Source organism: Sapajus apella, unplaced genomic scaffold (assembly GCF_009761245.1).
Source record: "Sapajus apella isolate SASKATOON/1434 unplaced genomic scaffold, GSC_monkey_1.0 scaffold29, whole genome shotgun sequence".
NCBI lineage: Eukaryota > Metazoa > Chordata > Mammalia > Primates > Cebidae > Sapajus > Sapajus apella.
Window position 1 is genome coordinate 23,783,566 of NW_022436969.1, and position 27,932 is coordinate 23,811,497.

General features: G+C 41.5%; 2 protein-coding genes across 16 annotated transcripts in view; both read left to right on the forward strand.

The window, feature by feature from the left end:
- Window positions 1–19,390, forward strand: part of SEH1L (SEH1 like nucleoporin) — a 35,347-nt gene extending 15,957 nt beyond the window's left edge. Inside the window, exons 5-9 of one of the 4 annotated variants that reach the window (XM_032293460.1) lie at window positions 4,558–4,656; window positions 12,459–12,599; window positions 13,606–13,766; window positions 15,918–16,068; window positions 17,113–19,390. In XM_032293460.1, the coding sequence (XP_032149351.1) occupies window positions 4,558–4,656; window positions 12,459–12,599; window positions 13,606–13,766; window positions 15,918–16,068; window positions 17,113–17,125 (565 nt within the window). In that variant the 3' untranslated portion in view covers window positions 17,126–19,390. The remainder of the gene's footprint in view (window positions 1–4,557; window positions 4,657–12,458; window positions 12,600–13,605; window positions 13,767–15,917; window positions 16,069–17,112) is intronic. The other 3 variants (XM_032293458.1, XM_032293461.1, XM_032293459.1) reach the window with 3 other exon arrangements.
- A 4,743-nt stretch (window positions 19,391–24,133) lies between these two features.
- The window catches only part of CEP192 (centrosomal protein 192), a 132,466-nt gene continuing 128,667 nt past the window's right edge, over window positions 24,134–27,932 (forward strand). For 11 of the 12 annotated variants that reach the window (XM_032293445.1, XM_032293446.1, XM_032293447.1 and 8 more), the window contains exons 1-2: window positions 24,179–24,261; window positions 24,866–25,036. In XM_032293445.1, coding sequence (XP_032149336.1) covers window positions 24,927–25,036 — 110 coding nt within the window. In that variant the 5' untranslated portion in view covers window positions 24,179–24,261; window positions 24,866–24,926. Of the gene's footprint in view, window positions 24,262–24,865; window positions 25,037–27,932 lie in introns of all 12 variants that reach the window. The other variant, XM_032293452.1, reaches the window with a different exon arrangement.

The window sequence follows — 27,932 nt, forward strand, 5'->3', positions numbered from 1 at the left end:
TTTTTTTTTTTTGAGACGGAGTTTCGCTCTTGTTACCCAGGCTGGAGAGCAATGGCGTGGTCTCAGCTCACCACAACCTCCGCCTCCTGCGTTTGGGCAATTCTCCTGCCTCAGCCTCCTGAGTAGCTGGGATTACAGGCACGCGCCACCATGCCCAGCTAATTTTTTGTATTTTTAGTAGAGACGGGGTTTCACCGTGTTGACGAGGATGGTCTCGATCTCTTGACCTCGTGATTCACCTGCCTCGGCCTCCCAAAGTGCTGGGATTACAGGTGTGAGCCACCGCGCCCGGCCCTCTTCTTTATTTCTTTTACTTCTGGCTTATACTTAGCTGTCACAAATTTTCTATCATATGCTGTCTTTAATTTTTTTTTTTCCATTTCCATGACATACCTAATCTTTTCTCAAATAGAATGGATAGCAAACTCTTGAGATTCTAGCACACTTGAAAATGTCTTAATTTTACTCCCATGCTTAATTGATAGTTTGGCAAGTTTTAGAGTTCTGAATGTAAGAATTTCGAAGATACAATTCTTGCATATTTTTAACTAGTTTTTGTTAATGAGCTATGGTTAGTCTGATGCTGGTTCTTTTGTGGTAGCTTGTTCTTTCCAGAAGGTTTTAGGGTTTTGTCTTATTATTGTGAGCTCTGTTGCAAGTGTATTTTGACACTTTTTATGATGGATTTTAATAGCCAGTGGAAATGAGTTTTAATGTAATCATATTTGTCAGGCTTTATTGTTGGAGTGCTTTTTGTGTTTTATTTGAGCAGTTTTTCCCATCTTGGGTTGTCAGGTGTATTCATTAGAGAAAATTTCAGATACACCAAAAGTAACAGAAGTACAGTAGACAGGCCCTTCCATACTCATCACCCAGCTACAGTAACCCAAGGCTGCTGCTGTTTCATCTGTATGTACTTTCCTCATTCCCCTTCTCCAGGAGAATCCCAACCTGGAGTATTAGGTATTGGCCTTTGTTGATTAATCTTGCTTGGCACTTACTATTTATTATTTTTTATGTATTTGTTTTTGAGACAGGGTGTCACTGTTGCCCAGACTGGAGTGCAGTGGCACAATCACAGCTAACTGTAGCCTGAACCTCTCTGGGCTCAGGTGATCCTCCCACCATACACAGCCTCCCAAGTAGCTGGGACTGAAGGCACTTACCACCATGCCTAACTAATTTTTTTGTATATTTTTGTAGATATGGGGTTTCCCTATGTTGCCTAGGATGGTCTTGAATTCCTGGATTCAAGCAATTCTCTTGGCTCAGCCTCCAAAAGTACTGAGATTATAGGTGTGAGCCACCGCACTTGGCCAGTCCTGCTTGGCACTCAGTGGTCCCTTTGAAAATGAATGTTTTTGTCTCAAATTGGGGATGTCTTATGATCCTTTGATAATTTCTTTTTTTCTTTTTTTTCGAGACGGAATCTTGCTCTGTTGCCAGGCTAGAGTGCGATGGCACAAACTCAGTTCACTGCAACCCCCACCTTGTAGAGTTCCAGTGATTCTCCTGCCTCAGCCTCCCAGGTCACTGGGACTACAGGCACACACCACCACACCCAGCTAATTTTGTATTTTTCGTACAGACGAGATTTCATCATGCTGGCCAGGATGGTCTTGATCTCTTGAACTGGTGATCCGCCTGCCTTGGCCCCTCAAAGTGCTGGGATTACAGGTGTGAGCCACTGTGCCTGGCCAATTTCTTTTTATTCCCTTGTCTCTGTTCTGTCTTTCTGGGACTCCTCTTTGATTATTCCAGGATTTACTCTCCATTTAAAAAAAAAATTGTTTGGCGATTCAGTACTTTGTTAACCCAGATCTCCGCTTTGTTCTCTAGGTATATATTTTATCCCATCATTGAATTTTTGGGCGAATGGCAATCATTTTTAATTGTTCAGACTTTCTTTTTCTCTGATTACTTCTTTTTTATCCCAGTCAATTTAGGTATATGTATTACAATATTTCCCTGCATTTCCTAGTTAAGATTTTTAAAAATTTGCATTTGTTTGCTGACTTACAGTCAGTTATCATTTGCACTGGCAATGTTCTATAAAGTTGCCATAAACACTGAATTAGCTAATACTGAATTCTTCCTAGGGGAAATACAGGGTTTCCACAAACCTCTCACCACATTTTCGTCAACTGATCAGTGTATAGCCTTTTTGTGTGTCTTTCATTTTAAAGACAACTTATATGTTGTTGATTCATTAGCATTGAACTAACAGCCACAACACAACTACACAGGCCTGAACAAAGCTTTTCAAATACACATATTTTCTCCATAAGGGACATCCCAGCCTTCCTATGTTTAGGAACACTAGGCAGCACTTCAACAGCATCCATGGGATTTTAAACTGTGAAATCACTTTTAAAAAGCACAAAAATGTGAAAACGTGAGGCTAACTAGACTGTGAAAAGGACATTCGTTTGCCATATGAGAGCCAAGGGAAGAAGGCACCTCTGCTGGGAACCTGTGCATCAGGCAACTCGATTTTTTCGCAGACCTGCTCTGCACCTGCCAGTGAATGACCATGAAAGTGCAGTGGCTCATCACTTTGGGAGTGATCCCAGCACTTTGGGAGGTCGAGGCAGGCAGATCACTTGAAGTCAGGAGTTTGAGACCAGCCTGGCCAACATGTTGAAACCCTGTCTCTACTAAAAATACAAAGATTAGGTGGGCCTGGTGGCAGGCATCTGTAGTCCCAGCTACTCAGGAGGCTGAGGCAGGAGAATCCCTTGAACCTGGGAGGTGAAGGTTGCAGTGAACCAAGATTATGCCACTGCACTCCAGCCTGGGAAACAGAGCAACACTCTGTCTCAAAAAATAAAAATAATAAAGCCTTGGAAAATTGGTTTTATGGTTACAGATAAATTTAGGCCAGTTTACAAGTGCAGAATCTCTAAATATCGAGGATTGGCTGTGTGTATTTTCTCAAAGATGAGTTCTTTTCGTGTGCCTTGGTCTTTATCTTCTACACCCCTTGTTTTTCTTTGGTGTTTGCTAATCTTTGCTTATTTATATTTATGAGTGAGGGATTGTTACTGCTAGTAGAGAAAACTGATATTGGCATTTTTCTTCTGCTGGGTGATTTGTTGTGTTAACAACTTACTCTTTCAACGAGGGAGGCTGACTGAATTTTGTGGAGTGGGTGAAGTAGGTTGGCAGGGTTTCCTAAGGATGTGTGAGCCAAGAGCAGGCTGGCAGGCTGGGGTACCCCCAAACTGACAAAGCAAGGAAGGTTTTCCATTGAGCATGACGGATCATTTGAGTGTATTTTCTTCCTCCGTGCCGATTTTGGAGTACTCCTTTATTTCCAGTTCTTAACTTGTCTCTTTCAAGTTCTAATTGTTTCACTAAGACCTTTCCTCAGATGTTTTTTGACTAAATCACTCTGTAATTGTCCATGACTCATTTCTGTTCTTTGCATTTATTAATTGGAGGTTGGGCCTTTTGGAATTTTCTTCTTACTAATGGTGATATGGATTCTTTTTTCCTTTGTGTTTTCTTTCTCAGTCTGACCTGTCTCCTGACATCCTAGAAACCCTCCAAATTTCTTGATTTCTGATGGTACACTTTCTAGATGTCTAGCGCTATACGATACTGTTCTTTCATCATTTCAGTGGGGCCTTTGGAGGGAGGCAGACATGCAGGTGATCTGTCTACACTATTCAGTCTGAAAGCGAGATGGTTTTTCTCACTGTTTAGCTGTGAATCATATTTGGAAAGTAATTTAAATGTGAGTATCTTATTTCTGGTTGTACAGCTGAGGTGATCCTCAATTCATGTTGCTGTCTGGACATTTAATGACTGGATTTAAAAATATTTTTAAAATGTATGATTTTTAGCCGGGTGTGGTGGCACATGCCTGTAGTCCCAGCTACTCAGGAGGAGGACTGCTTGAGCCCAGAAGTTCAAGTCCAGCCTGGGCAACATAGTGAGACCCCAATCTCAATTTTAAAAAAATCTTGTTTTTAGTAATTTAGAATATGTCACTATAAATGTACTGTTGGTTCTCATTCAAACTATTAATGTTATAAAATCAAAACTAAGTATTTGTAGAACACTGAAAACAGAAGTTTGTGGCCGGGCATGGTGGTTCACGCTTATAGTCCCAGCTACTCTGGAGGCTGAGGGGCAGGAGAATCACTTGAACCCAAGAGGTGGAGGTTGCAGTGAGCAGAGATCAAGCCACTGCACTCCAGCCTGAGTGACAGACAAAAATTTCAGCAGGAAAAATTACTAAGACCTCTGAAGTATCTTTTTAAAATCTGTTGAATGCTTGAAGCTTTCTTTCAGGCAAAGAGCTCCTTTCTATCTGAGCCATAAGAACGTGCCAAAAACAGTCCATAAGGACGGAATCCTCAGTTCTCATGTGTGACATTCTCAGGTGTACATACTTGCAGTGTGGTCATGTCAGCTGTGTGGCAGAGACGTAGGTGTCACTAGTAATGACAGGCTGACTCTAAGCTTGCTGTCTGCTTGCCTTCAGTGTGTTCATTTTCTGAATGAATTATTTCTTTCATTATCTAAAATGTTCTTTCTCTATGTTTCTAGCTCTCGTGCTCATTCCCCCATGATCGCTGTAGGAAGCGATGACAGTAGCCCCAATGCAATGGCCAAGGTTCAGATTTTTGAATATAATGAAAACACCAGGTCAGTCCTGCTTTGGTTTTAATTATTGTTCAGAATTGCATTAAAAATTTTACAATGTTATTTATTTACAAAATTATGTATTATTCATCATATGTTTGCTGATTTACTATGATATATCAAGTTCTGTGCTAGGATCTGATAGTATAGGCATGGGTGATAAAGAGAAGGTAATTGATCTCCCAGTACATACCATCTTACAGAGAAACAAAAGATAATAGTAAAAAAGGGTGGTGAATTTTATGAAGTGGAAGAATTATGGCGCTAAAGAGCTTACACCTGGGGTACCTAATCTGATTCGGGGGCTACGAAGGTCACCTAGAAGATGACCTATAGGATGAGTACAAGTTAGTCAAAGAGGGAAGAGGCACTCCAGGTGGAGAAAATTGCATGTGGTAAGGCCTATAAGCAAGAGAGAAGGAATGTATTTATACTTTGGTTGGAACGTGCTGAGCAAAAGTGAGTGTGGTGAGAAATAGGCAACACTTGTATCTATAAGAAGTAGGAGGCCGGGCACAGCGGCTCGTGCTTGTAATCCCAGCACTTTTAAGGTCAGGAGTTTTAAGATCAGCCTGGCCAATGTGGTGAAACCCTATCTTTACTAAAAATATAAAAATTAGCCAGGTGTGGTGACAGGTGCCTATAATCCCAGCTACTTGGGAGACTGAGGCAGGAGAATCTCTTGGACCCAGGAGGCGGAAGTTGCAATGAGCTGAGATCGTGTCACTGCACTCCAGCCTGGGTGACAGAGCCAGACTGTCTCAAAAAAAAAAAAAAAAAAAGAAGTCCACTGTTTCAATTTTATCTTACAGGGTGGATTCAGGGCCAGAATGCTGTGAAGTCAGTACAGGTGGGAGATTATGTGGCTTTGGGATAGTAGTAGCAGTGGCATGGAGATAAGTGGACAATTTGAGAATAATTGAGAATTGGTATCAGTAGGATCTGGTGATTGATGGGATATGGGGATTGAGGGAGAAGGGGGAAGGCGTTAAGATGATTTTTAAGGTTCTGGCTTAAGAGTGCAGTGTGCAGCTGGGCAGGGTGGCTCACACCTGTAATCCCAGCACTTTGGGAGGCCGAGGTGGGCGGATCACAAGGTCAGGAGATCGAGACCAGCCTGGCCAACATGGTAAAACCCTGTCTTTTCTGAAAAATACAAAAAATATTAGATGGGCATGGTGGTACGCACCTGTAGTCCCAGCTACTCGGGAGGCTAAGGCAGGAGAATCGCTTGAAGCTGGGAGGCAGAGGTTGCAGTGGTGGAGATTGCACCACTGCAGTCCAGCCTGGAGATAGAGCGAGACTCCGTCTCAAAAAAAAAAAAAAGTGCAGTGTACAATTTCAGTGTGTGTAATTTCTTGAGATAAGGAACTCTGGGAACAAGGCAGATTTGAGTAGAGTGTGGCAGCATGTGAAGGTAAGTTAATTTTGGCCATGTTGAGATACAAGTATCTGCAAAATTTCTGAGAGCCAAAAGCCCTGTCTCAATCTTATGGGAGAAGAGAGCACCTGTCAGGTGATCAGATGGTCTTCGCAGGTGCTGTACAGAATTCTTGGTTCTAATAGTCATTTCTTAGGCAGGACCAGCATTAGAGTAGAAACTAGTGTTATTCCTATGGGCTCTGCAATTGTAAATGCTACCATCTAGGTTGTCAAGGGGATCTTATACCTTCTACTTTGTAGATTGTTGATGTCTTCAGAGCAGCTGGTTCTTCAACAGTGCTGCCCAGTAGAATGTGCTGCAGTGATGAGGAATGGTGTTAGAGATTTTCACAGCCTTTTAAGCTATAAAAGCTGTGAGCCCTATTAATAGCACATTTTGTAGAGGCTTCATGAAGTGTTGGCCTTGTTAAAGTGAATTTCAACTTTAGCTGAGCAGAATAAGTCCAAAACTTAAAAGGTAGACCATTGGCCAGGTGAGGTGGCCCATGCCCTTAATCCCAGTACTTTGAGAGGCCAAGATGGGTGGATTGTTTTGAGTCCAGGAACTCAAAACCAGCCTGGACAACATGGCGAAACCCTTTCTCTACAAAAGTACAGAAATTAGCTGGGGGTGGTGGTGTACAACTGTAGTTCCAGCTACTTAGGAGGCTGAGGTGGGAGGATCACCTGAGCCTGGGAGGTCGAGGCTGTGGTAAGTTGAAATTGGACCACTTCACTCCAGCAATGTCAAAAAAATAAATAAATAAAAAAGATGGACCATTTCTAAAACGTAGGAAAAGAAAATGTGTTTCATAAATAAGAGTGGTGTTAAAAGATAAATAACTTGCAGTTAGTTCTGAAAGAAAATACAGACAAATAGAAATTACCTAAGTATTTCTTTTTCTTTTTTCTTTTTTTTTTTTGAGGCAGAGTTTCCCTCTTGTTGCCCAAGCTGAAGCGCAGTGGTGCAGCCTCAGCTCACTGCAACCTCTGCCTCCCGGGTTCGAGCGATTCTCCTGCCTCAGCCTCCCAAATACCTAGGATTACAGGTACCTGTCACTACACCTGGCTAATTTTTTGTATTTTTGGTAGAGATGGGGTTTCACCATATTGGCCAGGCTGGTCTCAAACTCCTGACCTGAGGTGATCTGCCTGCCTTGGCCTCCCAAAGTGCTGGGAATTACAGGTGTAAGCCACCATGCCCGGCCTTCTTTTTTTCTTTTTTTGAGACAGAGTCTCACTCTATCACCCAGGCTGGAGTGCCAGTGGTGTCATCTTGGCTCACTGCAAGCTCTGCCTCCCGGGTTCAAGTGATTCTCCTGCCTCAGCCTCCCGAGTAGCTAGGACTATAGGCGCATGCCACCACACCCAGCTATTTTTTGTATTTTTAGTAGAGACGGGGTTTCACTGTGTTAGCCAGGATGGTCTCAATCTCCCGACCTTGTGATTCGCCCCCCTCGGCCTCCCAAAGTGCTGGGATTACAGGCTTGAGTGACCGTACCAGGCCTAAATTACCTAAGTATTTCTAAATTACCTAAATATCCAGTGTTAAAATAATCTGAGGTTGCATTTGAGTCTCTTAGCTAACAGAATAAATCTAGATTGGGTCTGGATTCCCTGTATTATGTCATGTTACAGGAGCCTGGGGGTAGAGTGGCTCTGGGGTTAGATAGTGACTCAGTTGCTCAGTGATGATATCAAGGACCTACTTAAATATTTTCCATTTTTTCTTACTGTTATGCTTAGTACATTCATGACAACTCCATCTTATGATCACAGAAGATCTGTAGTGATGTTAGGTTTCACATGCAGATACAGAGACAGGTATTCTGGGAAAAAACACCTTTCTACAAGTATCTTAGCAGGCTTTTTTTTTTTTTTGGAGATGGAGTTTCACTCTAGTTGTCCAGGCTGGAGTACAATGGCGTGACCTTGGCTCACCTCAACTTCCACCTTCAGGTTCAAGTGATTCTTCTGCCTCAGCCTCCCAAGTAGCTGGGATTACAGGCATGCTCCACCACTCCTGACTAATTTTGTATTTTTAGTAGAGATGGGGTTTCTCCATGTTGATCAGGCTGGTCTCAAACTCCCAACCTCAGGTGATCTGCCTGCCTTGGCCTCCCGAAATGCTGGTATTACAGGCATGAGCCACCGCGCCAGGCCGTTAGCAGACTTCTTATCAGGTCCTATTGGTCAGAGTTGGGTCATCCAACCGTGCTTTAGCTGCAAGGGCTGAGACAGCAATTGTCTGGCATTTTCAGCATCAAAAATGAGGGGAAGTGGTATTGGGGAAACAATGTCTGCAGGTGGGAGTGTGTGGGATTGACTTGGGAAGTAATCAGACCTATTGAGTTCAGCAATTTTTGGAGTTCCGGTGCTGGTTCTTTGAGGTAAGCATTGTTTGAAGGCTCTTACTGAGATTGAACATGGAAGAGATGTGATAGTGGACTGTGTAGTATCATTGTTAATACCTGTTTATCTTTTTCCAAGTTGTATCACCATTTAGTAGACAAGGAGACCTTTACCAAATTAACCAATGTTGAATATACTTATTTTTATTTGTGAGTGAAAATACTAAAAGAGATCCAGCATTGATAGTGATAATACAAGTGCCATGTATTTATGTAGGTTACAGGGCACTTTCACATGTATTAGGAAGTTTGAATCCTACCAACCACCTTGTAAGTAGGGGAGACAGCTTTTTGTTAGCACTATGTATTTTACAAATGAGGAAACTGAGACCAACAGAGTGAATGGGTAGCCTAAGTTCCAGAGTCAGGACCAGAAACAAGTCTTTTTTGTTTATTCCCTTCATTTACGTGCTCATCAAGGATCTTTTTTTTTTTTTCATCAAGGATCTTATTTGGCTCCTACTGATAGGAGAAGCTTTAGATGACCTTAATTAATTACAATATATAGCTTGCCTCAGGTAAGAAAAAAAAAATCTCACTTTTTCAACATTTTATAAGCAGCAGGGACTGTATTAAATGCTGAGGAGCTCACACCACCTAGGATATGGAAGAGTATGGTTACCTGCTAGAGATGGCAGCACATACCTGCCTGGCAGGGCGAGAAGTCTCAGGTGGGAGCTGATGATGTTTGAGCATGAGTCTTGAAAGACAGAGCGTGTTCTGCAGGCATAGAGGAGGCAGGAGCAAAGACATGGCGCAGGGTCAGGCCTGGTGAGGCAGTGGGTGGGGAGGCTAATGCAGGGGACAGGTAGGGGAGGGGCAGGCACAGGCCAGGCAGATTTTGGAGATTTGCTGCTTGCCAAGTGTGGTCTCCATCCTGGCAGCATTTGAACGTTTGCAGGGTCCAGTAGAGTTACAAGGTTGTATTTACCTTTTAGGGAGATGACTTTGGAAGCTGTGTGGACTGGGAGCAGAAACTCAGTAGCCCACTGTGATGTGGAATGAGGACATGCACTGTGGCGTGGGATGAAGTGGGACCAGGGAGACTTGTCTAGGAGGCACCAGCTGTAGGTCACGTGAGTCCTGGTTTCTGACCTGGCTGATGGTGTGCCACTCATTGAGATTGGGACTGTGCAAAGAGGAGTGAATGTGGGGGAGCACAGTTTATTTCAGACATATGTTTGAGGTGCTTTTGGAACATCCAGGTGGGAATGTGTAAAGGTAGACAGAATTGCTGAGATTAGTTGTCTATTGCGCACTACAGCATTATCATTCAGTGGCTGGAACAGTACAGATTCGGTATTTCAGTGTCTGTGGGTCAAGAGTCAGGCCAGACTGGGAAAGACTCCGCTTCGGAGCTCACCTGGTTGTTGGCAGCACTTGTGTTCCTGCCACAAGTCCCTCTCCCCTGTGTCCTCACAGCGTGGCAGCTGCTTCTGCAAGGCCTGAAGGCGAGAGAATCTTCTCATAAGGCAGGTTGTCACAGGCTTGTGTGTTGCAGTCACACAAGTGTTGTCCCACCACCTTGCCATGTTCCTTCCCCTGGGTAAAAAACAAGCCATGGGCCCCACTCAAACACTTATGGGGAAGAGCCTCCCCAAGGGCGTGACCACCAGGAGGTGCAGGTCTTGGGGGCACTTAGAATCTCTCTGCCACAGTACTGGCATTACTCTCACTTTAGGGAAAACTTCTTGCTGAAGGTCAAGTTGCAGCCTGGATTCAAATATGTTCTGGCTGTAGCATGTGTGCTCTTAGCTCCCCGTGTCCTATCTCTAGTCTTTGGTAGAAGATCCTGAATTGCAGGGGATAGATTTAGGAATTATTGGTTTATTCAGGTCCTGAAACCATGGGAGTAGAAACTACAGTATTGGCTGGGTGCGGTGGTGCATGCCTGTGATCCCAGCACTTTGGGAGGCCGAGGTGGGTGGATCACCTGAGGTCAGGAGTTCGAGACCTGTGTGACCAACATGGTGAAACTCCGTCTCTACTAAATACAAAAAATTAGCCGGGCATGGTGGCACATCCCTGTAATCTCAGCTACTTGGGAGGCTGAGGCAGGAGAATCACTTGAACCCTGGAGGCGGACGTTGCAGTAAGCTGAGATAGCGCCATTGCACTCTAGCCTGGGCAACAAGAACAAAACTCTGCCTCAAAAAAAGAGAAACTACAGTGTCTATGTAAATCATCTGGGCATCTTGTTAAAATGCATGTTCTCATTGTGTAGGCCCTGGGAGGGGGCTGAGATTCTGTATTTACCAGAAGCTTCCAGGCTGCTGCAGACCACACAGTAGAAGCAATGATGTGGATGAGATTGCTTAGGGTGATTGGATGGGTGAGAAGAGGTACGCCTTTTCTCTAGAGGTGAGGAGAGAACCTTGAGGCATACCAGAAGAATGTTGGGGTGAAAAGAAGATCAAGTACAGAATGCTGGAAGTGCAACTATTTAGAAGAAGGTAGTAGAAAGGTGGGATGGGGAGGTCTCTCCACCCAGTCTCCTACATGCAGGGTTAGGTGCTACAGCTCTGTTCAGAATATTCAATCTTAGAAGAACCTAGTAGAAAACTGATCTACTACCTTCATTATCCTCTTACTCTGTATTTATGGATAAAGAAATAGAACTACAAGAATGAAATACCTTTGGCATAGTTTCCTTTTATTATCACTTAAACTCAATTCCTGCTGGGTGCGGTGGCTCATGCCTGTAATTCCAGCACTTTGGGAGGCAGAGGCGGGTGGATCACCTGAGGTCAGGAGTTCGAGACCAGCCTGACCAACATGGTGAAACCTTGTCTCTACTAAAAATACAAAATTGGCTGGGCATAGTGTTGTATACCTGTAATCCCAGCTACTCGGGAAGTTGAGGCAGGAGAATCACTTGAACCCAGGAGGCAGAGGTTGCAGTGAGCTGAGATTGCACCATTGCATTCCAGCACAAGAGCGAAACTCTGTCTCAAAAAAAAAAAAAAAAAAAAAAACCTCAGTTTCTGTTACCAGTTTTACTTTTTGATTTGCACTCAAATACTTAGGGAATCTGTCATTCTTTTCCTAAGAAAGATGTTAGTGGCTAAGAAATTAAGACCTTATTCTCTCACTCTGTTGCCCAGGCTGGAGTGCAGTGGCATAATCTCAGCTCACTGCAACCTCAGCCTCCTGGGCTCAAGCCATCCTCCCATCTCAGCTTCCTGAGTAGCTGGGACTACGGGTGTGCACCACCATGCCCCGCTATTTTTGTAGAGATGCGGTCTTGCTGTGTTGCCCAGACTAGTCTTTAACTACTGCGTTCAAGCAGTTCTCCCACCTCAGCCTCCCAAAGTGCTGGGATTACAGGTGTGAGCCACTGCGGCTAGCCAAGACCTTACTCTGATTCCATTTTTATTAAACCATTTCAAGCTAAATGGACATTACCAAAGGAGGAAACATAGGAGGTTATATTAACTTCCTAGGGCTGCCATAACAAATTACCACAAATCGGGTGGCTTAATACAGAAATGTATTCACTCACAGTGAAGTCTGAAATCAAGGTGTTGGCGGGGCTGTGCTTCTTCTGGAAGCCTTCCTGGTCTGGTCCAACTCCTGCTTGCTCCAGGAGTTTGTGGCAGCATAACTCCAGCCTCGACCTCTATGTTCACATGGCTGCTTTCTCTGTCTCTGTGTTTCTCCTCTTCTTTTTTAAGGGTACTTACTGGACATTAGATTTAGGACCCACCCTAAATCTAGGATGATGTCTTTCTGAGATCCTTACTTAATTACATTTCCAAAGACCCTTCTTTTGAATAAGATCACTTTCACAGATTCTAGGGGTCAGGACTTGGACATATTCTTTTGGAGAGTCATTGTTGAGCCCACTATAGAGGTGAGCACTACTTGATTGTGAGCAGTATGAAAAAAAAAAAGGTGAGATGAAGTGATGTGTGGATTTTCACACATTTTATTTCTAAAATGTTTAATGTAAATTGCCTGTTTTTCCATCAGGAAATACGCAAAAGCTGAAACTCTTATGACAGTCACTGATCCTGTTCATGATATTGCATTTGCTCCAAACTTGGGAAGATCTTTCCATATTCTAGCAATAGCAACCAAAGATGTGAGAATTTTTACATTAAAGCCTGTGAGGTAAGTTTTAGAAGCATTTGTGAATTTGAAAATACTCTTGCCTCCTGATTACCTTTGTTCGTGGAGGAGACCGTAGAGGCAACTATGATTTGAAGAATGGATTATTTTATGTATAAATATATGTCTTCTTGGAAAGGGGAATTGAGTAAAGAGAGAGATTCATATTCTCTTAATTGTGCTTTATTTAGGACAATAGAATTCTCTGATTATAACTGATACTCTATAAATATTTAAATTAATGAGAAGTGGCAGTCTAGGAAAAACTAAATTAGTACTGAGATAGTCTTGTGAATAACATATTTAATTTTGAATTGTGAATTTCAGTTCTTTTCTTTCTATTCTTTCATTCTTTCCTACTTGCTGCCCTGCCTTTTTTTTTTTTTTTTTCAAGGGGTTTTTCAGTTTTTCAGGGTAGAGGGCAGTGGCTTGATCTTGGCTCCCTCAACCTCCACCTCCCTGATTTAAGCAATTCTTGTGCCTCAGCCTCCTGCATAGCTGGGATTACAGGCACCGGCCACCATGCCTGGCTAGTTTTTTGTATTTTTAGTAGAGACGGGTTTCACCATGTTGGCCAGGCTGGTGTTGAACTCCTGGCCTCCCAAGGTGTTGGGATTACAGGCATTGAGCTACCGCACCTGGCCTTGTCTTGCCTTTTAAAATTAATTATTATAATCTGTTTTATTTCTCAGCTTTGTGTGGGAGACTAAAATCATCCCGTTTTGTTGTTTCTTTCTTCCATGAAACAGTCATTGAATATCATTTATGTGCTGGGATCACTCCAGGTTCTGGCAAGTTAAATGAAAATGACACTGGCCTAGCTCAAGGGCCAAGGGGCGGGTGTTATGCAGATGTGCACATTATAATAAAGTAATGTGGTGTGTGAGACAACTTGTGTTAATTTAGAATGGTGTGTATGTGTGTGTATCTATCATCTATATTTATTTATTTATTTAAAATTATTTTTTTAAACTTTGCTTAGAGTCCCTCAGAAAATGTTTTTTATTAGCAGGAAAGAACTGACTTCCTCTGGTGGGCCAACAAAATTCGAACTCCATATAGTGGCTCAGTTTGATAATCATAATTCTCAGGTCTGGCGAGTGAGTTGGAATATAACAGGAACAGTGCTAGCATCTTCAGGAGATGATGGCTGTGTAAGATTGTGGAAAGGTAAGATTTCAGTGAAGGGGTAATTGTTGGTTTATATTTCTGCTCTGGAATTTTTACTTAAAAATGTAAACTCTGAAATATTTTTTTAAAATGATCTCTTAGACCAGGTGCAGTGACTCATGCCTGTAATCCGAGCACTGTGGGAGGCCACGGTGGGCGGATTATAAAGTCAGGAGTTCAAGACCAGTCTGACCAACATAGTGAAACTCCATCGCCACTAAAAATACAAAAAATTATCTGGGTGTGGTTGCAGGTGCCTGTAATCCCAGATACTTGGGAGGCTGAGACAGGAGAATCACTTGAACTCCAGAGGCAGAGGCTGCAGTGAACAGAGATCGCACCACTGCATTCCAGCCTGGGTAACAGAGTGAAACTCTGTCTCCAAAAAAAAAAAAAATGGTCCTTTACAGTTACTTTTAAATTGATATCTTACTAATTTATGTTATTTTGACCATCAGTTTACCTAGTTCATAGCAATTAATGACTGAATTGTTTTTTAAGTTTTATGGAACAGAGCAACTTTTAAAACTAATTACAACAGAATATGCAGTATCTCCAATAAAAAGATACCGTTTATTGTGTATGTACCTTATGTGACTGCTCTACAAACTCAGTTAGGACTATAGTCACTCTTACTTTATCAAATAAATTGCTTTAAACAATCAGTTCTTAATAGGAGAAAATCTAGTATCTTCCCTGCTTCATCTCTGCAGCTCCCAAAAGTTAAGAGCCTCGGGCTCCTGATTGTAAGTTTCTTACAAGTGCCAGGCTGAGAGAGAAGGTCTGGTCAGTTGACGCTGACTGTGGTTTCTGTAGCTTGGTTCTGTACTTCTCCTTGGATGATTATCCATTGGGCAGAGATGGCTGTGATTTGTGCACCGTCGTTATGAATGGTGTCTCATACTTAGCATTCAAATTTATAGCTGTCTTAGTTTATTTACCCTCTAGCACTTGTTGTTTCCCAAAGTGCAGTCTGGCTAAACTTGAGGGCCTCCCATGTTCAATTTTGGTCTTTGGTAGAACCAGCCCAGACCTTCCTTTCTTCACTGTAGTTTGATTTCAAGGGCGTCGCTGTCATTTTCTGCCTCTAGGCTTTAGTCAGGACTACCTTGCCATGCTCCTTGGCAGGTTGCCTAACTTGATTTTCTTGGGCTCATTATCTTCAGAGACCAATTTTGCATTCAAACTAATAAGGCCATTTTGGATAAGCCACTAAAGCTCCAAAAGTTTTGTTACATCCTTTTCAGAAGACATTAGGTACCCATATACCTTATATTTGCATAATTAAGAAGACAACTTTGCTGGGCGCGGTGGCTCACACCTGTAATCCCAGCACTGTGGGAGGCTGAGGTGGGTGGATCACGAGGTCAGGAGGTTGAGACCAGCCTGACCAATATGGTGAAACCCCATCTTTTTAAAAAAAAAAAAAAAAAAAAAAAAAAAAGACAACTTTGTTACCTTACGTGTGTGTGTGTGTGTGTGTGTGTGTGAAATTCATTATAATGAAGACCTTAATATTATTATGAAGATTTTAATATTAACTTCATAATGTGATAATGTAGTACTTCAGAGAATTGTCTCTGCTAATATCTATAAGATGGCTGGTGAAATCTTTATATTTTTAAAATTGGGGATACTGCTGGGCGCGGTGCCTCAAGCCTGTAATCCCAGCACTTTGGGAGGCTGACGCGGGTGGATCACGAGGTCGAGAGATCGAGACCATCCTGGTCAACATGGTGAAACCCCATCTCTACTAAAAATACAAAACATTAGCTGGGCCTGGTGGTGCGTGCCTGTAATCCCAGCTACTCAGGAGGTTAAGGCAGGAGAATTGCCTGAACCCAGGAGGCAGAGGTTGCGGTGAGCCGAGATCGCGCCATTGTACTCCAGCCTGGGTAACAAGAGTGAAACTCCATCTCAAAAAAATAAAAAATAAAAATTGGTGATACTTTGAAAACTTCTAAAAAATTGTTAAAATGAAGATAATATGTCTTTCATTTAAAAAGTGTCTTCAATGTTAATCCTGAAAGAAATGCCATAGCCCATAGCTTCTCTCGTTTCTGTAATTGTAGTTTAAGGACATGGGTACAGATTTATGCCCTTAGGCATTGGTATTAATCACATTAATGTATTTGATTATTTTCTTTTCAGCTAATTATATGGACAATTGGAAGTGTACTGGTATTTTGAAAGGTAATGGGAGCCCAGTCAATGGGAGTTCTCAGCAGGGAAACTCAAATCCTTCCCTAGGTTCAAATATTCCAAGTCTTCAGAATTCATTAAATGGATCTTCTGCTGGCAGGTAGGCTGTTTAATGGGAAAACTGGAAATTGTCTTTGTTTTAAATCATTCTGTTAGCCATACTTAAGGAGGATTATTTCATGGATTATAAGATGGAGTGGAAATGTTCACATGTAAACTATATTAGCATTTAAGAATTCATTTTGTGTTTGGTTTACTTGGTCAGAATATTTGCCAGTAGGTTATGAGGCTATTACATTATATTCTGAAGCTTTTGTGATCTATTGGTAGAAATGTTTATAGGTTTAAGATTCAACTTTGCTTCTGCAGCAGTGAGAGGAAGAGGTTACCTGGTTTAATAGTGAGGGTTTTAGTCCAAATGAACATTAATGTTTTTTAGTGCTTGTAGTGTGGTCTTTGCATTAGGTCAAACTGAGATTTTTAAATAAAATACATTAATTAAGACTTTTTAGAAGAGAGTACATTAAATTATTTGGTTTTCGTGTTTAAAACTTATTGGAAATGAGGAAATAATAAAATCTGAGAATCATTTTTAAAATATTAGCATATGTTAGATCTTGTGTATCATAATAAGGAATATCTGATGTCATCTAAAGAGTCATCCTTTTATTTTCATGTTCAAATTTTAATTATGTGAATTTGTAAGATAAAACTATTTTAATATGCTTTTGTGAATAAATTTGGAATAGAATTCAGGAAGCTTCAAAACACAGCCTAATGAACTGTCCTGTGGTTATCCTGTTGTTCCCAAATAAAAGATGAAAATTGTATTTAAAATTTCAACTATTTTTATATTGTTATATTTTTATAAAGAAGTCCTGCTTTTGATTTTGAGGTTGTAAATATGTGCATCAAAATAATTTCAGGCTACTGTGGGAGATACCAGATTATAAAGATTATTTCATGAAACAAATAATGTTAGAGTTGATTTTTAAAGTCTGGTTTTAGGTCACTGCCTGTACTATGTATTTTCTTTTGTAAATAGCTTCGACGTTTTGATCTGTATACTTATTGTGCCAATAACCATCTGTGTTAGATCTGTGATGCATTTTCCCTTTTCCATTTGTATTATGTCCTTTAACAGAAAGCACAACTGAGTACAAGCTAACTGGAGTAACTTTGCTGTTTTGCTGCTTGTTGCATGCACACAGGAATGGAAAGCGAGCTCCTTTTCCCCTTCCCCAGCGCCATTTTGACCTCTCCCAAGATACACCAGCAGCCTGCTTACTACTAAACAACCCAAAAGGCCTTTAAAAATACAGTGTATATTTTTTTGTACTAGTCAGTTTGTTGACACTATTTGAAACTTTTGAAATATAAATGGAGAGGCTTTCTGTTGAGATGTTGTCACCAAAACAATTTTTTGAAATGTTCCTCAAACTAACTTGGGTTTAAAGATTAAAAGGGTTGTTAACCTTCTTATATAAGTAGTTGAGAGGAGGGGAAATATCACTTTAATTTTTTGGGAAAATATAGACATATTTCTTTTGCTTTCTTAAAACAGCTTAAAATGAACTTTTATAATTTTAATTTGAAGATTGAATAAATATTTTTCATAAAGATTGTTTTGAGTGCTGATTTGTTTACTTTTTGTAGAATTGCTTTATACATGATATTCAGTACAACTCTGTCATTTCTTTGTACTATTTTAAAAACATTAGTAAAGGAGTGAATTAGTAAAGTAGTAATAGTAAAATGAAAGTAACTTGACTGTACAGTTTGTAGCCAGGTTAAGCATTTGGTGTTGTTTCATTTATAATTTGGGAGTAAGATGGAAACACTTTTTTTGTTAAGTTTTTAATTGATATTCACTAAAGAGATAAATGTTTCTAATATACATCTGTATATTTTTATGGTGTTATTTATTTCATGGCTTAGTTTCCTTCACATCAAAATTTGGACACGTACTATAAGAGAAGCCGTTAAAATTTTACTAAAATTGTGCATGTAAATTAATGTCAGCATTCCATGTCTCAAGATTTTCTTTATTTACTTGGCTGTTTAAATTAGTTTATATCCTATAAAGCTCTGACCTTGATACCAAAGCTATAAATATTTAAGTTTGCTAAAATGCATAAGTATTCCTGGTAAGTTACAAGATGGAAGAAGATTAACAATAGGGAACAGTCATTCTGTAAATCCTTTTACTTGTCAAAATTTGGTAGCTATTCTAAGGCTTTTGCAGAAAAATAAGTGTGTTCAATGTAATTCTTCAAAAGCATGTTGCAGTAGCCAGCCAGCCATACTCTTTGTATTCCCAGTATCATGTATGCACTAAAAAAAAAAGTGTGAAAAGTGTGCTTGCTGCTGCTGTGAGTGAACCATTGCTTAAAATAAAAAGCTTATTAGATTTGTAAATGAACAGAATAGCATCAGATGTTTCTGAGAGGTTAGAAAATGTTTTGAATTTATAAAATTAATGTTTTTCTTTGTAACGTTTATATTGATTTTTTTTTTGACATTTTAAGTTTAACGGATTGTATTTCTTTCAAGTTTCTATACTTGCTTAAGCAATCTTGGTTTGACTAAGGGTCTTGATTTGTGCTATTTTTTTTTTTTCCTAGCATGTTTTCTCCTCTTTGGTTCTCTTTGTATTTACTACTTTTCTCTTTTTCTTGTTTTTTGTTTTTTTTTCCCTGTTGTTTTTGTTTTGTTTGGTGTTTGTTCCTGTCTTCATTGTTTCAGGTATTTCTTTCCCCCTCTGGATTCCCCACGGGCTGGATCGAGATGGTCCAGTTATGCCCAGCTCCTTCCTCCTCCTCCTCTTCCTCCTCTGGTAGAGCACTCTTGCGATGCTGACACTGCCAACCTCCAGTATCCTCACCCTCGCAGACGATATCTCTCTCGGCCTCTTAATCCCTTACCTGAGAATGAAGGGGTTTAAAACACTGACTTAACATTGAAAGGCCTTATTCAAGTGCTTGTAAATGCTTTCATTTCTGGCTGCTATTTTTCTTCATTTTCTTTCAGAAGATTTTTCTAACTTAGGGTCTGTCTTGCATGTGTTACAACCAGAATACAGTGTTGAGAGCCTAAATCTGTTTGTGCGTCTGCAGCAAAGGAACATTTGCTTCTCTGGGTGATAACTGATGAAATGAGGTATGTCCAAATAATGTTAACTGTGAAATTATACACAGTAGCTGACTTCAAAGTGCCTGTTCTGTAATTTTATTTTGAACTGTTACCATAGTATTAAGTTGCTTATGCTTTATCAGACTGGCTAATGTGAAAGCATATTATTATGAAGTTTATTCTGCCTTTGAGACCTTAAGAAATGGATTTAATTTTACAGGCTAATGTTGCAACTGACGAGTACGTAAAATAAAATAAATCATTCCTGTGTATAAAGCAGCAAAACCTAATGTGAACTTTTTGGTCTTTTTTATTTTTAAAGGAAATTGCCTTTTACCGCTTAGAATTACTGTTTAAAGCTTTTGTAATTATCCAAGTAGGTCATATAATAAAATATATTTTTAAATACATGAATCTCTTGCCTTATAAAAATAGGATATATTTTATTTAAGATAGTTTCTAAGGCTTACTTTCCTTTCATGATCTCACAAAAAACCCAAACAAAAATTAGGAGATGTGAGCAAATATTACATTTATTTATTTATTTATTTATTTATTTATTTTTGAGTCGGCGTTTCGCTCCTGTTACCCAGGCTGGAGTGCAATGGCGCAATCTCGGCTCACCGCAACCTCCGCGTCCTGGGTTTAGGCAATTCTCCTGCCTCAGCCTCCTGAGTAGCTGGGATTACAGGCACACGCCACCATGCCCAGCTAATTTTTTGTATTTTTAGTAGAGACGGGGTTTCACCGTGTTGACGAGGATGGTCTCGATCTTTTGACCTCGTGATCCACCCGCCTCGGCCTCCCAGAGTGCTGGGATTACAGGCGTGAGCCACCGCGCCCGGCCCACATTTATTTAAAAGGTAGAAAGTCAGTATGTAGACTAACATATAGAATGGACAGATGTTGACTTTCAATCTAGTCAACATTAGAAAAGATTTTTTTCTAAAATATTTTAAAATTAGAATGTACTTGACAGTAATTGGGGCAAAATGGTTAAAACTAGTAATAGGCATTTTGGTTCAGGTTTGTGAAGAATTATCAAGGGTTTAACCTATTAGGCCTAGAGAGAGACAGGTGTTTTGAACAGTATTTCATGTGTCCTATCAGGTAATCACATACGTGACACAATTGTTATAAGTATTCTAATTTTCAAAGACATCTTTCCTTGAATAGTGTCATATCCCTAGAACTTCTTAATATGCAAAGGATTAAGAGCTGATAGAAATATTCTATTCATTTTATAAGACAGGGTCTCACTCTGTTGCTGAGGCTAGAGTGTAGTGGCATGATCATGGCTCACTGCAGCCTTGAACTCCCGGGCTCAAGCGCTCCTCCCACCTCAGTCTCCTGAGTAGCTGGGACTACAGGTGCACACCACCATGCCCTGGCTAATATTTTTATTTTTGTAGCAAGGGGTCTCACTTTTTCCCCAGGCTGGTCTCAAATTCCAGGCTCAATCCATCATCCCACCTCTGCCTCCCAAAGTGCTGGAGTTATAGGCGTGAGCCATCTCACCTAGCCTATTCATTTTAGTTTAAGGAACAGTTGAGTTGTATTGTCTAGTCATCAAAATGTTTTGTCTCTAAGGTTAGCATTTCAATGTGAATGCCTTTTTAAAATAATTCTCAAAGGTATTTCTTTTCTTAAACAAGGCAAAGATCAAACAAGAAGTCTTACTGCTGAATCTAACTCAGAATTAAGAAGGCGTGCCTTTGAGCTTTCAATCATAGAGGTACCTGGGGTTAGAATGGAATAATGAAATTGAGACCATTCTCCAATTTAGTGAATCTTGAGCATCTAGGATGTGCAAGATACTGTGCTAAACACTGGGGTATGTAAAAAAAAAGGTAGTCTGCGCACAGACTTGCACTCGTGGGAGAAGGCATTTCTAGAATTTACAAAAGGTAATGTGTTCAGTTTTGTAATAATGGTAGAAATTGTATAGTAGGCATAAAAGAGACAAGTTATTTAAGCTGGCAGAATTTGGAAAGGGTGCCTGATTTCAACAGGTAAAAAAAAGGCCAGGTGTGTTTAGGGAACAGGATATAAGTAACAGTCTGATGAAAGAGTAGATTATATTTAGGGAACAAGTGGGACATTATTCTGAAATACCTTGTGGTTACATTGTAGAAGGTTTTAAGTATTGGTGACTGAGGCATACCACTTTAAGCAGTTGGTAAAAGGGGAACTAGGAGAGATGTCTGAACTTAAAACTAGATAGGCCTTACTTATTCCCTGGGAGGCACCCTGCATGGGGCCCCTGCAGGCTCTACTCAGTATTCTAAAGAGATTTGGAAATCGCAGTGGGAGTTCTGTTCCTCCTTTCCAGTTGGCAAGTGAGGTGAGATACTGAAGTATAATAGCTAATGTTTGTTGGGTATTTCCATGGACCAGTGCTTTTCTAGATACCTTACAGGAATAGCTTTAAATCCTCACAGTAAGCCTCTAAAGCAAGTGCTTTAATTGTCCCCATTTTACAGACAAGGAAACCGGCCAGTTAAAGCTACTTGCCCAAGGCTACACAGTTTGGAAGAGGGAGCTAGAGCGAGGATTCAGATCCAGGCAGCTTGGAGTCCAGGCTCTCCTGCTGCTGAGACTCTGAATCAGAGATCTCTGTTAATAGAGTCCTGTCAGGTTGCTGAGTATTAACAGGGAGTGCTCTGATGACTTGAGGATATTCGTGGAGGAAGGACATTTATTAACAAGTATCTGGTGTGAGTGACAGTCTGGAACATGTAGACACATTTAAGCAGTTCACCTCCAATGTGTGACCACTTTGTAGAAAGAGAGGTTAACATGCTTTAAGAAGGGTGGCTCATTACATTCCAGTATACCCTTTCAGCTCTATGCCTAAGTATTTGGTTTACTTCTTTGGGATTCAGAAAATCTTGAGATTTTCTCCGTTTATCTTTGCTCATTGAGTGTGGACAAAGGTAGAATAAAGGTAGTTTACTATTTGCAAATACCAACGCTGCAGGGTTCCAAGAAGGGGTATCAAGAACTGTGGAGACATGACTTGAGTTTGACAATTAGGAGTCCATTCCTGATAAACTTAACGTGTTCAGGACCAAGATAGACACACCATGAAATGAGTCAAAATAAGGTGTAAAAAAGTGGAAGCCTGGCTTCCTCTATGGAAAAAAAAAGTGGAGACCATTAAGGGAAGAAGACAAGAATGATCATTAGTTAATGAAGCAGAATCAAGGAAGGGGTGTGTGTGGTGTATGGGTGTATTTGTGTGTGGGTGATTGTGTGGGATGTATGTGGGTGTGTGGTTGTATGTGAGTGTGTGGGCTATGTGGTGTGTGGTGTTGAAGCAGGAGGGCCACAAACAAATCTCTGGAACATTGAACAGGGAAGGAAGTGGTAATTTTATTCAGCCAGGAGCTGCAGCAGGCATGGATGCCTCAACAGCTGAGCTCCCGGACAAAGAAAACCCTGGCCCTTTTAAAAGCTTACAGTCTAAGAGGTGCACATTTGTGAGAGGGTCGAGAGCATTGGGGACGTGACTTAGGTGTGGGGGGGTTCTAATCGTGATTAAGCAACAACAGTACCTTGTGGGGAAAATCCCTCCATGTCATATCCGTGATTTAGATCTGACTGGCGCCAACCGTCCCTCCTCTGGCTGACTTTTAACTTCTTTTGAGATGCAATGTAGAAGGCTAAAGGGGAAATAGCCTTAGAAACTCGGGAGGAGGGGGTCTCCGTGTGTGTGTATGTGTTTGGATGGAGAGGTGCTGCATTTTTGTAGGCAGAGGAGGAGGAGGGGATCTCCTTCCTCATTGTGTGTGTGTGAGTGTGTTTGGATAGAGAGGTGCTGAATTTTTGTAGGCAGAGAGGAGGAGGGGGTCTCCTTCCTCATTGTGTGTGTGTGTGTGAGTGTGTTTGGATAGAGAGGTGCTGCATTTTTGTAGGCAGATAGAAGGAGGGGGTCTCCTTCCTCAGTGTCTCAGTGTGTGTGTGTGTGTGTGTGTTTGGATAGAGAGGTGCTGCATTTTTTGTAGACAGAGAGAGGGAAACCAGTGGAGAGGATATCCAAGAATGACAGCTGAGCCACGTTTTCAGGAGGTAGAAAGTGGTCAAATAAACAGATATATTTTCCCACTAGCCTAACCTCGGGACTAGGGACTGTTACTTTGCGTTTTTCCTATTCTCTCCACTAAAGTGCGCCGGGCATCTTTCAGTAACTTGAATGAAGTTAAGGAGCAAGCTTTGGAAAGGGACTTTTTTCCCTCTGTGACTATATGGAATAAATTTTGAGATAAAGGGACCTTACTGAAAAAGACTGAGGTACATTTTGAGTGAAAGGTATGGTCTCAGTGAAGTAGTATAGTAGTTAAGGCTTGTGCCGAGCAGATGGCGGTGACGGGATTTGTTGCCTAAGAAGGATGGAGAAAAGTAGGAAGCTACTTAGGAACGAATTATGCCTCATCTCACTTTTTTCCCAATCGAGACAAACCCTACTCTGCCACCAAGAGACGATTAGATGTAGCGCACTGTCATGAAACTTGGATCCCGAGGAATTATTTATTGAAGGTGAAACCTGAGGCATTTCAGCGCCTACAAGGTCGGCTTCTGCCACGGAAGGACGAAACCTATGGGGGGGATTTGTTGGCGGGGAATACTTCTTTGCTCATAGAGTGACTGGCGGTGTCCTGGAGCCCCAAACAGAATAAGCATTATTTTCAAATTCGACAAGACATTGAAGGCGGCGCCAACGGCAGATGTCCCTCAGGTCCCCGCCAGCGCAGAGCTTCATTTCCTCCTCGGGACTTGCCGGGCGCGCGGCTTCCTCGCTTCAAATCCGGGAACGCGCTGTCCTCACCAATCACCGGGCTTCTTCCCGCCCCATCTCTTCGTGCTGTCCAATCAAAGGTTGGCCCCAGTCCCCTCCCCTTGCCGCGTGCCGCGAACAGACGTAAACCAGAGGCTGTTGCAGTACTATAGTTCCGATCTGCAGCCGGTGTGGGGGCGGGGGCACGCGCACGCGCACGCGCACGCGCACGCGCACGCGCACTTGGAGTGACCCACGCCCCTTCCCTCCTTGGACCTTCCGGCTTCCCGCTTTTCCCCGCCGCTCGGGACGCGGGCTTGGTGAGGAGTTTCGCCGGTGTCTAGGCCTGCGCACTGGCAGGAGGCAGACTCATCCACCTTTAGCGTACGTTTCGGCTGCCAGGCTGGCGGGTCGTTGACGGTTGGACCGGGCTGAGGCGCAGGCTCCGGGCCGAGGGCTGTGGGGCTGCGAGGCCCGCAGGGCGCGTGAGGAGTGACTGCCGCTCTCTGCGCGCGCTTCCGCTCATGGCCGCGCTTCCGAGCTGAGCTCAGCCGTGGGATTAATTGCATGCCTCTGTGTCATTGGGCTCTTGCCAGGCGTGATGAGGTAGACTCTTGGGGGGATTACATCCTTCTTTCGTCCCTTCCTGTCTGGGGACTTGCAGCTCTTGAGGGACAGGCCGTCTCTGTGCTTCCCTCTGGAGTTTATTGCAGAGTTCTTGTGGGGTGACCAGTGGTGGTTGCTTTATGTGCATTGTGATGGGCGGTTCTATTTCTCCTTTTTGTTTAAAATTCTGACCCAGGAAGTAACCTTGTTAACTTAATGCTTAATGCCCTTGTCTTCCGTTTACTCACTTGATTTGGTTTCTGCTAGGGCTGTGTTCATTTATTCCTAATAGTTTACCTACATTCCTGGCCTATGATTTCATTATGAACTGAAATGAGACGAATGTTAATACATTCTACTTTTACTTTGTTCTTGATTTCAGAGTTTGTTTAGTAAAACATGAGGACCTTTTTAAGGCAGTCGTTTGGAGGACAGCTGTTTATATGACAGTATTTCCATTTGTTGTTGTTAATTTGAGGTCATTCGATTGGTGTTTATACTGCTCCAAAATCAACTTTTTCTCCAGATTTCAGTTTTCTGGGCAAAGTTTACGATAAGCCTTTAACAATAACATACCAAATGCCTACATAATTTTGAAGTATATTTTAAAGTGCCAAGAGTAAATGATGAGTTTTAGGGAAGTTTGACTCGGCTTTGGGTTCCACAGCATATGCTTTTAAATGTGTTTAACTGTATACATAGACGTACGATTAATGGCTATGGTCAATCTTTTATGTACCTACGAATGTAATTAGTGAAGCCAGATGTGAAATTTGAGGTCACTACGTTAAAGAAATAAGAGAAATTGCAAATATAGCTACTGAGTTCAAATATGGTAGAAGAAAAGATAACATACTGTCTTTACTTGAGATGATGGAGGAGGGGTGAGTAATGCAAAAAAGTGGGAAATTAAAGGAAATTTCCTTTAGGAATGTTATGTTCATGAATGGTTTACGAGTGTAATCCTTTCTGGAAAAGAGACTAGGTATTAAGTTACATCTTGAGGAATCTTCCCGTGGGTTTTTTTGCCTTTGCACCTTTAGCAGAGCTCTGTTGAAGTACTTAACGCTACGGTAGTTGACAGGGATTGTCAGCTCCCTGAGGGGAACTGCCTTATTTATTTTTGCATTCTTGGTGCCAAGTAGAGTGTTCATGGGTTATGTTTGATAATGATTGTTGCATGAATTATTTTTGCATTATTATTATTATTTTTTGAGTTGGAGTCTTGCTCTGTAGACCAGGCTGGAGTGCAGTGGTGCGATCTTGGCTCACTGCAACCTCCACCTCCAGGTATTGGTTCAAGCACTTCTGATACCTCAGACTCCCAAGTAGCTGAGGTTACAGGCACGAGCCACCGTGCCCAGCTAATTTTTTTTTGTATTTTTTAGTGGAGATAGGATTTCACCATGTTGGCCAGTCTTGTCTTGAACTCCTCACCTTGTGATCCACCTGGCTTGGCCTCCCTAAGTGCTGGGATTACAGGCATGAGCCACGATGCCCAGCCTCTTTGCATAATTTGTAAGTTTTCTTTAGATTAGGCCCCTTCTAGATAGGAATAACGGAAGAGTTTTGTATAAATTTTAATCGTTTACATGTCTGTATATGAATGAATAATAATTACAAGGCTAGACTTGGGGAGGCTAGTTGGGAGACTTGTGTGATAGTTCAGAATAAAAAGTGATGGGCAGCTGGCATTAGGAATAGAGAACTGGGTCTCAGCTCCAGAAGTGTATTTGAAGTTAGAAGCATTAGAATTTGGTGAGAGAGCAGGAGTGATCAGAATGGTCCTAAGTGTCCGGATTGTATTGCCAGTTAATAGGAATGGACTTGGGTGAAGACTAAAGATAACAGAAGGAATGAATGGAGGAAAGATAAGAAGTTTGGTTTTGTATTTTGTATTGCATTGAGGGGTAAGGTGGATGTCAGAGAGGCATTTGGAAGTATGATCGATTTTTCAAGTTATCCATGGGATTGGTTCCAGGACCTGTCCCTGCCCCAGGATACTGAAATTCTCTGGATGCTCAAGTTCCTTATATAAATTGGTGTAGTATTTGCATATAACTGATGCATATGCTCCTGTATACTTATTTAAGACAGAGTCTCATTTTGTTGCCCAGGCGGGATTACAATGGGTGTTCACATACGTGGTCATAGCTCACTGCAGCCTCAAACTTTTGGTCTCAAGCAATCTTTCCACCTTGGCCTCCAGAGTAATTGAGACTTCAGGCATGCACCACCAGGAGGTGGAATTAGTGCAGAGGAAGGAATACCCTGGGGCCAGACTTGCTTGGGTGGAAATCCTCTGGCTTCACTTGTGCTGTGTGGACTGGAAACGTCTCTCCTCTCAGCCTTAGTTTCCTCAATAATAGGGATAATGGCTACCTTACAAATTTACATGGGGATTAGAAAAATGTATGTGAAATACTTAGCTATTACTTGATAATAGACACTGAGTATCAGCAAACTGGGGGTTATAGATTCTTTCTTTCAACTCATATTTTCAACTTGTAGTTCCAGTTCTCTGTCAGGTATTGGGAATATATGGATGAACAAGACAGACATTTCCCCGAGAAGCTGCTCTTCTAAATATATAAGGGTTAAAGTTGAGGTTACCCACTGACTGAGAATGTTGTCAGTCATTTGTTTCACAGATACTTAGTGAGTACCTACTGTGTGCTAGGCATTGTTCTTAGTGTTAGGAAACGGTGATGGGCAGATAGGCAAGGTGCCTGCTCTTAGGGAGAAATTATTTCATTGGAAGAAAACAGATTAATACAAGAATAAAGAGTGATAAATGCTGACGAAATTTAAATGGATGTGATAGTCTGTGGTACTGCTTGACTTAATAATAGAGATAAACTTACTTAGAAGGCAGCATATAAATTGAGGTGAATATCAAGAAGGAAGGAGCTAGCTATGCAAATATCTGGAAGAAGAATATTCTAGATCCTGTGGTAGGGGTGGGCTTTGGGGGCATTACAGGAACAAAAAATCCAGTATGTATGAACAAGCCTGAGAATGTGGGAGAGTGACAAGCCTCATAGAGTTTTCAGAAGAGGCACGACACTTGATTCATAGTTAATGGTCTTTTTGCTTGCTTCGTGGTTAATTAATTGTAGGGCAGCTAGAATAAAAACATGGAGAGGGGTCAGGAGGCTTTTCAGTAGGGTAAGGTCGTAATAGTGGAGATAGGTAGATACAGACTATTTCAGTGTGTGTTTGGAGCATAGACATGTTTTGTCTTCAGGAATGGACTATACTAGCAGATGTGTTTTGTTTGACAACAGTGTTTGTATTGAATTTAACTGGCTTTAAGGTAGAGCCTGTTATTTCCAGCTGACATCAGTCCTTAAAGTCTTGCTTTCTAACAGTATTTGTTTCTGAAGATATTTGAGTTTGAGATCCCTAGTGTGTAAGAAGTAAATTGCATGATGTAAAGTCTGAGGTCA